At 43.1% G+C, this 14,163-nt stretch overlaps 1 protein-coding gene across 1 annotated transcript in view; it reads right to left on the reverse strand.

Annotated features, from left to right (window-relative positions):
- LOC140210531 (uncharacterized) overlaps positions 1 to 14,163 on the reverse strand; it is a 71,878-nt gene that overhangs the window by 24,572 nt on the left and 33,143 nt on the right. The window contains exons 2-3 of the mRNA XM_072279553.1: positions 13,286 to 13,347; positions 8,411 to 8,740 (exon numbers count right to left, since the gene is read on the reverse strand). Of these exons, the coding sequence (XP_072135654.1) occupies positions 8,411 to 8,740; positions 13,286 to 13,347 (392 nt within the window). The remainder of the gene's footprint in view (positions 1 to 8,410; positions 8,741 to 13,285; positions 13,348 to 14,163) is intronic.

Raw genomic sequence — 14,163 nt, forward strand, 5'->3', positions numbered from 1 at the left:
ATGGAACTTTGTATGTGAACAACAAACAAAAGTTATGTAATACAGGACTGAAGCTGTTGTATTTGAAAGCACAGAATATACGGAATAACATAAATTAACTTGTAGCCCAGTTACAGATTGGCATGTATGATGTTGTGGCAATCGCTAAATCATGGCTGTAAGATTATAGCTAGGAACTTGACGTCCAATGATACCCGTTGTATCAAAAGGATAGACAAGTAGGTAGAAGTGGAGGTATGGCTCTGTTGATAAAAAAAAATTAAATCAAATCATTGGAAAGAGGTGACATAGGGTTAGGTGTTCAATTGTTGCAAATAAAGCTAAGAAACCGTAAGGGTAAAAAGACTCTGATGGGACCCTGATGATACAGATATCCAGATGGTATGTTGCCTCCCAGGTGCCAGGGTCAAGGATATCTCGGATCTCATCCATGGTACCCTAAAGGGGAGAGTGTGCAGCCATAAGTCTTGGTACATATTGGCACCAGTGACATAGGTAGAAAAGGTGAGGAGGTCCTGAAAAGAGATTTTAGTGAGCTAGGTAGAAAACTGAATAACAGGACCTCCAGAGTTGCAGTCTCTGGATTGTTACCCGAGCCATGCGCCAGTTAGAGTAAGAATAGGATGAATTGGCAGGTGAATGTGTGGCTGAAGAACTGGTGCAGGGGTTCAGATTTATGGATCACTGGGATCTCTCTAAGGAAGGTATGACTTATTCAAAAGGAACTCAAGGGGGACCAATATCCTTGCAGGTAGGTTTGCTAGATTTGTTCAGGAGGGTTTAAACTAACTTGCAGGGGGATGGGAACTGGAGTAATAGTGCTGAGGATGAGGTAGTTGATTTACAAACAGAGGCAATGTGTAGTGAGACTGCTAGCAGGGAGAGGTTAATGATAGAGCAAAATTGTAGTCAATAGGATGAGAGGTGACACAAAAGGTGGACAAAATTGGAAAAGGATAAATACAGGACAGAAGGTGTTATTTGAACGCACGCCGTATATGGAACAAGGTAGATGAACTTGTAGACCAATTACAGGTTGACATACAAAATGTTGTGTGCATCACTGAATCGTTACTGAAAAAAGATTATAGCTGGGAGCTTGATGTCAAAGGATACACATTGTATCGAAAGGACAAGCAGTTAAGTAGAGGGGGTGGTGTGGCTCTGCTGTGAAAAATGAAATGAAATCATTAGAAGGAGGTGACATGGGGTCAGAAGGTGTTTAATCATTGTGGGAAGAGCTACAGAACTGTAAAGGTTAAAAGAACCTGATGCGAGTTGTAGTACAGATATGGTCTACAAATTACAACGGGAGATAGGAAATGCATGCCAGAGGACAATGTTACAATAGTCATGGGGGATTTCAATATACAGGTAGATTACAGGGGTTAACGAGTAGACTTTGGGGTACTGCTAGTCTGTGTCTTTGCTGCTGCTTTGCTGCATGCTTGAGAGCTCGGTGGTGGGTGCCGATGCTTTTTGTTTTGCTGGTGGGGGGGAGGGAGGGGGATTGTTGCTCGCTGCCGCATATGTGTGGGAGGGAGGGGAGCTGGGGGGACTTTGGGGTTCTAACAGTTAACTGTCATTCATTCTTTGGGGCACTCCTCTGTTTTCGTGGATGGTTGTGAAGAAAAAGCATTTCAGGATGTATAATATATACATTTCTCTGACATTAAATGTACCTTTGAAACCTTTGATTGGGAAAAATCAGGTTTATGCTGGATCCTACGAGGGGTAATTTCTAGAATGCCAACAAGATGACTTTTTAGAGCAACTCGTGGTTGAGCCCATGACGGGATCGGCTATTCTGGATTTGGTGTTGTGTAATGAACCATAATTGTTTGGAGACCTTAAGGTACAGGAACCCTTCAGGGAAATTTTCAGAAGAAGTGAAAGTCAGATGTATCAGTATTACAATGGAGTAAAGGGAATTACAGAAGCATGGGAGAAGAGCTGGCCAAAATTGAAGGTGCAGAATATATACATCCAAAAGTCAAAGGAGTATTCTAGAGGCAAGATGACAGAACTGTGGGTAACAAGAGAAGTCAAAGTCATCATAAAAGCCAAAGAGAGGGCAAGTAATAGTGGGGTGCTAGAGAATTGGTCAACTTTTAAAAATCAACAGAAGCCAATTTCAAAAAAGTCATTAAGAAAAAGGTGTAATATGAAGGTAAGATAGCCAATAATATTAAAAAGGATAACAAACGTTTTTTCAGATACATGAAGTATAAAAGAGAGATAGAACATAGAACAGTACAGCACATTACAGGCCCTTCAGCCCACAATGTTGTGCTGACCCTCAAACCCTGCCTCCCATATAACCCCCCACCTTAAATTCCTCCATATACCTGTCTAGTAGTCTCTTAAACTTCACTAGTGTATCTGCCTCCACCACTGACTCAGGCAGTGCATTGCATGCACCAACCACTCTGAGTAAAAAAACCTTCCTCTAACATCCCCCTTGAACTTCCCACCCCTTACCTTAAAGCCATGTCCCCTTGTATTGAGCAGTGGTGCCCTGGGGAAGAGGCACTGGCTATCCACTCGAAGCCCACGGCGACGACCGACTCCAGCCTGGACCGCGACCACTCAGACCTTGACTTCTCAGGCCTTCGGCAGGCCAGAGACACATCCGCCTCTGATTCTGACCCTGAATGGAACCACTGCCTCAGGAAAAGGGGAACCAGCCCCCAGTGAGCCATGGACTCACTCGCCTCCAACTCCGACCTCAGTTCTGAGGCCCTGCAGGCTACAGGCTCCGTCATCCCCAGCTCTGAATCCAGCTCGGATCGAGATCCCGACACTCTCCAAACCGGAACCGCTCCTCCCGCCGCTTAGTCCCACCGCCCACCTTATTCCCCCACTACCCTCTTTCCACCCAGCGACTCCACAAACTTCCCTCTACCCCTCATCGCCCCTCCATTCCTCTGATTCCTCATCCTTCCCTAACCCCGCTCTCCCTGAACATCCCAACGCCCCCTCTCCCTCCTGATACCTCCCACTCTTCACCATCCTCCGACCCCAGCCCAAACCCTTGCCGTGTCTTCACCATCCCCTCTGACCTTCCCCTCTCTGAGGCAGAACATTCTGTCCTTAGCAAGGACCTCACTTTTGTCCCCCTCTGTCCACACCTCAGTGAGTTCCGTGCCCACCATGACACTGAACTCTTCTTCCGTCACCTACGTCTCTGAGCCTACTTCTTTGGCAAGGACTCCCCTCCCGCTACAGATGACCCCTTCTCCTGTCTTCAACCCTCCTCCTCCGCCTGGACACCCTGCCCGGGCCTTCTACCTGCACTCGATCACTTCATCTCCAACTATCGCCGACACATCAACCGTCTCAACTTCACCACTCCTCTCTCCTGTTCCAACCTCACTCCCTCTGAACGCACTGCCCTCCACACTAGTCCCAACCTTACCATCAAACCTGCTGACAAAGGTGATGCTGTAGTAGTCTGGCCGACGGACCTCTATCTCACTGAGGCAAAACAGCAGCTTTCTGACACCTCCTCTTACTTACCACTGGAACAGGACTCCACCAAAAAACACCAAACCATTGCCTCCTGCACCATCACCACCCTCAACTCCGGAGACCTTCCATCCTCAGCCGCTAAACTCATTATTCTCACACCCCGTACCGCTCGGTTTTACCTCCTCCCAAAGATACACAAGCCTAACTGTCCCGGTAGACCCATAGTTTTTCCTGCTCCTGTCCCACCGAAGTTGTATCTGCCTACCTGGACTCCATTTTGTCACCCATAGTTCAGTCCCTCCCCACCTACATCCAGATACATCCCATGCCCTCCACCTCTTCAATAACTTCCAATTCCCTGGTCCCAACTGCTACATTTTTACTATGGATGTCCAATCTTTATACACATCCATTCCCCATCAAGGAGGCCTCAAAGCCCTCTGCTACTTCCTGGATAATAGACCTCACCAGTTCCCCACTACCCTCCTCCGGTTGGTGGAACTGGTTCTCACACTTAATAACTTCTCTTTTAGCTCTTCCCACTTTCTTCAGACTAAGGGTGTAGCTGTGGGAACTCACATGGGACCCAGCTACGCCTGCCTCTTCGTTGGTTATGTGGAACAGTCTGTGCTCCAAACCTATTCTGGTACTGCTCCCCAACTTTTCCTTCGATACATTGACGACTACATTGGTGCTGCTTCCTGCACCCATGCTGAGCTCGTCAATTTCATCCACTTTACTTCAAACTTCCACCCAGCCCTCAAGTTCACTTCCTCTATCTCAGAGGCTTCTCTCCCTTTTCTCGATGTCTCGGTCTCCATTTCTGGAGACAGACTATCCACTGACATCTTTTACAAGCCCACTGACTCTCATAACTACCTCAACTATACCTCTTCCCACCCCGCCACATGCAAATATGCCACTCCCCATTCCCAGTTCCTCCGTCTCTGCCGCATCTGCTCCGAGGATGACGCTTTCCGTTCCAAGACATCTCAAATGTCCTCTTTAAGGATCGTGGTTTCCCTTCTACCGTCATCAATGATGCCCTCACCCGCATCTCCTCCATTTCCCGCACTTCGGCCCTCACCCCATCCTCCCGCAACCACAACAGGGACAGAGTTCCCCTTGTCCTTACCTACCACCCCACCAGCCTCTGGATCCAGCACATTATCCTCCGCAACTTCTGCCACCTTCAACAGGACCCCACCACTAAGCACATCTTTCCCTCTCCACCCCTCTCCGCTTTCCGCAGGGATTGGTCCCTCCGCGACTCCCTTATCCACACGTCCATCCCCACTGATCTCCCACCCAGCACTTATCCCTGTAAGCGTAAGTGCTACACTTGTCCCTACACCTCATCTCTAGCAACCATTCAGGGCCCCAAACAGTCCTTCCAGGTGAGACAACACTTCACTTGTGAGTCTGTTGGGGTCACATCTATTGCATCCGGTGCTCCCGGTGTGGCCTCTTCTACATCGGTGAAACCCGACGCAGGCTGGGGGACCGCTTCGTCGAGCACCTCCACTCTGTCCGCCACAACAAACAGGATCTCCTGGTAGCCACCCACTTCAACTCTGCTTCCCATTTCCATTCAGAAATGTCCATACATGGCCTCCTCTACTGCCATGATAAGGCTAAACTCAGGTTGGAGGAGCAACACCTCACTGTCTAGGTAGTCTCCAGCCCCTTGGTATGAACATAGAATTCTCCAACTTCCGGTAATTCCCTCCCCCTCCCTTCCTCTATCCCTATTTCACTCTACCCCCTCCCCCAGCTCCGTCATGGTTCCGCCTCCTTCTTCTACCACCCATTGTTTTGAAGGGCTATGATGTCAATGCTTCCCCTCCCCCACCCCTTTGTCTTTCAAATTACTGGTCTTTCACCTGAAGCTACAAGCATTCTTCAAATCCTTCCCCACCTTTCATTCCTCAGTCCTGACGAAGGGTTCCAGCCCGAAACGTCGACTCATTGTTTCTAACTGATGCTGCCCAACCTGCTGAGTTCATCCAGCATACTGAAAGTGTTGCTCCTATCCACTCCATCTATTCCTCTTATTATCTTATACACCTATCATGTCTCCTCTCATCCTCCTTCTCTCCAAAGAGTAAAGCCCTAGCTCCCTTAATCTCTGATAATAATCCATACTCTCTAAACCAGGTGAGAAAGAGTGGATATTGGACCACTGGAAAATGATGCTGGGGAGGTAGTAATTAAGGATGAGGAAACTGTGGATGAAGAGAAATAACTTTTGCATCAGTCTTCACTGCGGAAGACAGAAGCAGTATGCCAGAAGTTCCATGCATCAGGGGTCATTAAATGTGTGAAGTTGCCATTACGAGGGGGAAGGTTCTTGGGAAACTGTTAGGTCTGAGGATAGATAAGTCAACTGGACCAGATGGCATACACCTCGGGGTTCTAAAAGGGGTGGCTGAATAGATTTCAGAGTCATTAGTAATGATCTTTCAAGAATCAATTGATTATGGCATGGTTCCAGAGGTCTGGAAAATTGCAAATGTCACTCCACTTTTCAAGAAAGCGGAGAGGCCGAAGAAAGGAATTTATAGGCCAGTTGGTCTGACCTCAGTGGTTAGGAAGATGTTGGAGTTGATTGTTAAGGACATGGTTTCAGGGTACTTGGAGGCACGTGATTTAAAAAAAAGCCTTTGTCAGCATGGTTTCCTCAAGGGAAAATCTTGCCTAACAAATCTGTTGGAATTCTTTGAAGAAATAAGCAGGACAGACAAAGGAGAATTAGTGGCTATTGTATACTTGGAGGCCTTTGACACGGTGTCACACATGAGGCTGCTGAACAGATTAAGAGCCCAATGGTATTACAGGAAAGATACTAACATGGATAAAGCAGTGGCTGATTGGCGGGAGGCAATCAATGGGAATACAAGGGAGTCTTTTCTGGTTGGCTACCGGTAACTAGTGGTGTTCCACAGGGGTCTGTGTTGGGACCGATTCTTTTTCCGTTTTATGTCAATGATTTGGATGATAGAATTGACGGCTTTGTTGCAAAGCTTGCAGACAATACGAAGACAGGAGGAGAGGCAGGTAGTTTCGAGAAAGTAGATAAACTGCAGAAGGACTTAGATTACAAAAAAAGGGCAAAGAAGTGGCTGATGAAATACAGTGTCCGAAGTGTATAGTCATGCACTTTGGTAGAAGAAGTGAAAGGGTAGACCATTTTCTAAACTGAGAGAATATTCAAAAATCTGAGTCGCAACGGGACTTGGAGTCCCTGTACAGGTTTCCCTAAAGGTTAATTTGCAGGTTGAATCTGTGGCAATTGCAATGTTAGCATTCATTTCAAGAGGATTAGAATATAAAAGTAAGGATGTAATATTGAGGCTTTATAAAGCACTGCTGAGGCCTCACTTGGAGTATTGTGAGTAGTTTTGGGCCCCTTATCGGAGAAAGGTGTGTTGACATTGGAGAGGGTTCAAAAGTTGTTCATGAAATTGATTCCTGGACTGAATGAAGTCATATGATGAGCATTTGATGGCTCAGGGCCTGTACTCACAAGAATTCAAAAGAATGAGGGGTGACTTTATTGAAACCAATTGAATGCTGAAAGGCCTTGATAGACTGGATGTGGAGAGGATGTTTCCAATGGTGGAGGAGTCTAAGACCAGAGGACACAGCCTCAGAAAAGAGGGGCATCCTTTTAAAATGGAGATTAGGAGGAACTTCTTTAGCCAGATTGGTGTATCTGTGAAATTCGTTGCCACGGGCAGCTGTGGAGGCCAAGTCATTGGGTATATTTAAGGCAGAGGTTAATAGATGCTTGATTAGTCAGGGCATGAAGGGATACTGGGCTGAGAGGGAAAATGGATCAGCCATGATGGAATGGCAGATCAGACTCAATGGGCCAAATGGCCAAATTCAGTTCCTATTTCTTATGGTCTCAAGCAAGGAATGAGCTCTGAGCCATCCCATCTTATTGAAGCTGTGTTGAAATAATTTAAATTATATGAAAAGTTAATACTTGAATATGGTCAGTATATTATTTGAAAAAGGGTTTGTACCCATTTGCAATGTAAAGACAGCATTTAACACCATAGTTTATAACCCTGTTTAACACTGCCGAATAGCATGGAGATTTATCCTCACCACACATGGAATTCGATGGAGGTATTAGAAGTACCAAATTAACATTAGTACAGTCAAATTATGGATGGAAAATAAACAAGGCACTACAGTGATATTGCAGTGAGTTCCTTTAACACTTTGTCAATGCTTGGGAGTGCTATCAAGGATTTTGGTATGCCATTTCCAAATGGCAGTGTGGCAAAAACTGAACGACTGAGAATTCCAATGTATTACTTTATTTTTATACTCAGTCCAGTATTTTCATGTCATGGACAGCTCCACTCAATTCCAAACAAAATGAAGAAACACTAGACAAGGAGAAGAACTATATGATGCAAGTTTCTATTTGCAAGAGTATGTTTTAAAATGATTATATATAAATGGATACTAGAGCAAGAGAAACACTGCAAGCAGGAAAGAAAAATTATTAAGGTTTTTAATACACATTCAAAAAAAAAGGGAGGACAGGAGTATGTGAACAGTATACATCTACAGAGAATATAGCTAGATTTTAAGGGCTACACGTAGAGTAGTTAATATTGTTTAAATAGGGGTGTATTAATTTACATTATGTCTTTATATTGCAGATATTTATAGAAACTTTAAATACACATTTTTTCCCATTCCCAGAAGTTACATCTTTTGTTAGCTTTTTCGAAAATGTGTAGAAACTGCTTCAAATGACAGAATATAAAGTCCAGATTTGCTCATGCAGAATGGTATCTTAGGCAAAATGACCAAAGATGTCTGGATGCTTGAGCTGATTCTCAGTTGGAACACCATGCCTTTAATGGGACTGCTAAGATAGTAAGAAAGATGGCAAAAAAACCAAGATATACTCTACCTGGCAATCACTAAATACTTCCAAAGGAGCTTGTAAATCTTCTGCAATCCACTCACATGCATTCACCTTCACTGGTGTAGTAAATATAGTACTGGAAAGCTCCCTGGTTTCTGATGCTTCATTTTGTGATATTTGCATGGATTGCTGAATATCAGAGAGAGAGCTTGGTTGCTTTCCTTCCCCAAAATTCACAGGTTGGTCTTTTTCCGATGTTTGTTCAAATGATGCCTGCACAGGTGTATTCAAAATGACTTTCTCTTCTCTGGTGTTGCTACTACTTCCTCGCACAAGATGTTGATATTTCTTTTTAAGAATAATATATTTTTCACCCTGAAATTTAAAAAAATAAATTACAACATTCCTTTAGACTGGGACACAGAAAAATTGCTGTTTCAATAGCAACTGCAGGACCAAAACAGAAAGAGCAGTGACTGAAACAGAGGGGTTGAGCAGCTCAAATTGACATGATGAGATGGGCCATTCAACATAAGAATAATAGTTTGTTTCAATGCTTTGACAACCAGGACCAGAGATAAGGGTGAGGAGCAAAGGACAATAGGTGCATGGGTTGTGAATAATTGTTGACTGGATGTGGAGTGTACATGTGGAAATAAGGAAAAATGATACCATTAGGACATTAAGTTAATGAGGGGTCAGGACCATTTGTACTAGAGCTGCATGCAGGATAATGGATACACCAAATAATCAGTTGCCACAAGAAAATTCAATTAGGTTCTTAATCTCGGATAGATTTCCATCACAGTTCTCCCCACATATTTGCATCAGTTGAATGAAGGCTCACTGCACCTATACCTTCAGTCTTCGAATGGTGCTTAATACACATCATTCTCATACTATCTGGCTCCCAGTTTTTATTCTTGTTATAGGTAACTTCATGCATGTAAATGGAAAGAATGCTGCAAAGATTATTAGGAGTGATTGGGGAGGGAGGGTGATCAGCTTCATAACTCATGGGAGTAGGAAATGTTTGCACTTGAGTTCTTTTCAAAAATTCAGCTTTTACTTCCTGAATGACTACTTTGAGGATTTAATTCAGATTCTAATAGTAGACACTCTAAGGGCTTTAGTACTTCTCCAATTATTAAAAACTGGACTCTGGTTTGGATAGTGGGCAGATTTTATCTTCTTTTCCCCTTTTCTAAGATCATTTTGTACAATATCCGTTGTTAAAGAATATTGTGTGGGTCGTTGTGCTGCAGCTGCCCTGCATGATCTTGATGGAGCCTTGCCCAAAATCAGTGCCTTGCCATCATCTCCAAAAATATCCCTAACTATTGAAGTTTACTTAAGCAATCTCAAGTGTGAAATTTCTAGAGAGGGCGCTGAATACATTTACTGGTCTGGTGCTCAAAGATTTTAGTTGCACGAGTATACTCAAAGTTAGTACAGTTCTTGAAGCAAAACTTACGGGGAAATTTGATCAAGGTATACACTGTTATGTATGCACTAAATAATGTCTGGTTTATACAGGATGAAAAGAAAATCTCTCATTAACAGAGGGCCAAGGGTTATTGTTATAACATTTTGGGAAAAGCAGAAAGATGAGAAAAATTGTTTTACTCGAATAATTATGATTAAAAATTCAATGCCTCTACAGCTGTTAGAAACACAATGCTTGGTATCTTTAGACAAGAATTATATAGAAATGTGCAAGAATACATTTCACAGCAATGAGAAAACAGGAAAGGGTTGATGGAATTGCTCTCTTGAAAGCTTGCAAAGACTTGATGGGCCGAACTATCTACTTCTATGCTTCAAAAAAATTCTAGAGTTCCATTCTAAAGGCAAGTAAAATAATTAATTTTGATATGTAGTTACTATTGTAATGAGGTAAACATGCACAGCATTTTCATTATCATCGTAATAATGACCAGATAATCTGGGTCATCAGTTACTATCTATGGTTCTAGCAACTTCTGGTCAGTTTTAGATAAGTCAAATAATAAAAACAAGAATTCTAATGAAACAGTGCAGCTGAAAGGACTGTTTCAAGTTTCACAAGACTATTTATAGTAACATTACTAAGTTTATTGCAGATAATGAATCAATGAATGACTTAATTTATTCCACTTATGTTGATGGATTACAGACACAAATTCAATGAAAGACTTCTCAGAAAAGTCACAATGATTAGGTAGAATCAACATGGTTTTCTGAAAGGGAACTCTATTTGACAGAGTTAGTATGATGTCGTGAGGATGCAATTAGCAGCATGGACAAGGAAGTGATGTAAAAGTGGATTGAAAAGGTTAGTGGGAAAATTAGTGGGGAATGGGACTGCTCTCTGAATCTGCATCGACTCAATGAGCCAAAATAGCTGCCTTCCATGTCAGATGGAAAAATGAAAAGCTATGAAGCCAAGAACAGATCAACCATACGCAAAAAGCTGGAGGAACTCAGCTAGTCGGACATCGTCTATGGAAGGAAATAATCAACGTTTTGGACTGAGGCCCTTATTTGGATTAACAATAGAGGGGAGATAGCCAGTATAAAAAACTTGGGAGAAAGGTGAATGAGGAGTTGGCAGGCAATAGGTGGGTCATGATGGTGGTGGGGGGGAGGGGGGTGTTATAGGCAGATGAGAGAGGAGAGTAACAAATACCCATCTTGCATACCAAGCAAACATATAGTCAAGTTCACTGATGACATGACAGTGGTGGGGTTCATTACCAACGACAATGAGATGGCCCACAGAGATGAGGCAGAGAGCTCAAAGCTTGGTGACAGGCAAATAGCCTCTACCTTAATGTCAACAAGGGAAAGGAGATGGTTATTAACACCAGTCACACCCCGCCTTCTACGTTAATAGCACAGCAATGGAAACTACAAACAGTTTCAAACTCCTGGGAGTACACATAATACACAATCTCTCATGGTCCCAGAACACATCCTACACAGTCAAGAAAGCTCACCAATGCCTCTACTTTCTGATAAGGGTAAAGAAAGCTGGACTTTGCACATCCATACTAATATCATTCCAGAGATGCATAGTAAAGAGCATCCTAACAAACTACATCAATGGTTGATAGATAAACTGCACTGTAGTGAACATGAAGGCTCTACAAAGGGTATCAAAATTGCCTAACACATTACTGGGTAAACACGAGGAATTCTGCAGATGCTGGAAATTCAAGCAACACATATCAAAGTTGCTGGTGAACGCAGCAGGCCAAGGCAGCATCTCTAGGAAGAGGTATAGTCGACGTTTCGGGCCGAGACCCTTCATCAGGACTAACCGAAGGAACAGCTAATAAGAGATTTGAAAGTGGGAGGGGGAGGGGGAGATCCAAAATGATAGGAGAAGACAGGAGGGGGAGGGATGGAGCCTAGAGCTGGATAGGTGATTGGCATATGAGAGAATCATGGGACAGGAGGCCCAGGGAGAAGGAAAAGGGGGAGGGGGGAAAAACCCCAGAAGATGGGCAAGGGGTATAGTCAGAGGGAGAAAAAGGAGAGAGAGAGAAAGAATGTGTGTATATAAATAAATAACGGATGGGGTACGAGGGGGAGGTAGGGCATTAGCGGAAGTTAATGTTCATGCCACCAGGTTGGAGGCTACTGGTACCAACCTATCCACCACTGACATATATACAGAAAGATGCTGAAAAGGGGCCAGTGATATTGTGAAAGATTCCACCCACCCTGCTCATGGACTGTGTCCCACACCCGTCAGGGAGAAGGATAGCAGCATCCACCGCAGAACAACCAGTAACTTTCTCCTCCCACTAATTCCAGCACTACTTTATTATTTCCCATCAGTCACCTTATGTACAGCCTAACATTACTTTATGGACCTGATGGCATGAACATGAATTTCTCTAACTCCTGGTAATCACCCACCCCTTCTCTCCTTTTCCATTCCCCATTCTGGTTACCCTCTCATCCATTTTCTTCTCCTCACCTTCTTCTGGTTCAACTTCTTCCCTTTCTTCTATGCTTCATGTCCTCTCCTATTAAACTTTTTCATCTTCAACCTTTACCTCTTCCACCTATCACCTCTCAGCTTCTTACTTCATTCCCCCTGGCCCCACCCACAGACTTTCCTCTCACCTGGTCTCAGCTATCACCTGCCAACTTGTATTTCTTCCCCTTCCCCACCTTCTTATTCTGGCTTCTGCTCCCATCCTTACTAGTCCTGATAAAGGGTCTTAGGCTGAAACACCAACTATTTACTCCCCTCTGTGGATGCTGCCTCCAGCATTTTGTGCACACTGCTCAAGTTTTCCAGCATTGGCAGAATTTCTTGTGTTTATGAGGGAAGGGAGTATGGAATAAAGGGCGGGAGGTGCTCCAACTTCCTCTTCCAACAGATTTAATCATTTTCAGCCCTTTATCACTTCTACCAATCACCTCTCAGCTTCTGGCATAACTCCAACTCTCCCCAGTATCTGCCTTTTTACCCACCATCACTTACTGGCACCTATCACCAGTTAGTTCTTACTCTAATTTTTTTTAATATACTGGCTGTCTCTCCTATCTTTCAATCCATATGAAGGGATTTGATTAGAAACATTAACTGTTTGGAAATGTAAATCAGTCACGCAACTAACCAGCTTTTTGGTTTCAGTAATGAACTCTTCATGATTCTCAATTTATGAAACTCAAAGTAAATTTGCTCAGGTAATGTTGCCGTTCCACTGGAACTGGAAACAAAAACAAGAAATATAGAGCACAGTGAAGGCTATACAAAGGGTATCAAAACTGCCAACACACACACTTTCATTTATAGGATTCCCTATACATAATTGAATATCTAGGTGTATGTAATAAAGATTTAGTTGCAAAGCGTAAGCAAATTGTGTGTATTGGAAAAGAAAGCATGGAAGAAAAAAGTTAAATATAGCAAATACTTACATCTTCCTGTTTTACCACTGCAATCTTGTTGATAATATCTTTAAAGATATCACGATATTTAGCTGTGGAAAAATAAAGATTTTAGTATCACTTTGCATTGTAGCTCCACCCCTAGACCTAGAACATTCCATGCAGCTTTTTGTATAATTAAGCTTCAATAAAGTAAAAATTGATGCACCCATCAAGCAAAAGGTCATCTTCAACAGCAGTATTTTTTTTAAGTAGGAAAACAAATTTCAGAGGTTTGAGAAGGCAGATATATACTGTAGATATCCAAAGTTACTAAATATTCAAAATAATAACCTGGCAAAATAAATAATGGATTTTTAAATTAGGGGCACAAAGTAAAAGTAACAATTCTGGAAATGAAATGTTAATGTATAAGGACGGTTTAATGGCTCTGGGTCGGTATGGCTGGAGTTCAGAAGAAGGAGGGAGGGACCTCACTGAAATCTATTGAATATTAAAAGGCCTTGATAGAGTGGATATGGAAATGGTGTTCTCTATTGTGGAGGAGTCTAGGACTAGAGGGCACAGCCTCAGAATAGAGGAACGTCCCTTTAGAACAGAGATGTGGATAAATTTCTTTAGCCGGAGGGTGATGAATCTGTAGAATTCATTGCACAGCAGCTGTGGAGGCAAAGTCATTGGACATATTTAAAGTGGAGGTTAATAGGTTCTTGATTAGTCCGATGTCAAAAGTTACAGGGAGAAGGCAGGAGAATGGGGTTGAGAGGAATAATCTATCAGCCATGATGGAATGTCGGAGCAGACGTGATGGGCTGTATTACCTAATTCTGCTCCCATGTGCAATGTTTTTATGGTATTTGCGTAAAATTTTAGTCATGCCACAGATCATGCAATTCCAGTATTGATGT

This window comes from Mobula birostris, chromosome 2 (genome assembly GCF_030028105.1).
Source record: "Mobula birostris isolate sMobBir1 chromosome 2, sMobBir1.hap1, whole genome shotgun sequence".
Lineage (NCBI taxonomy): Eukaryota > Metazoa > Chordata > Chondrichthyes > Myliobatiformes > Myliobatidae > Mobula > Mobula birostris.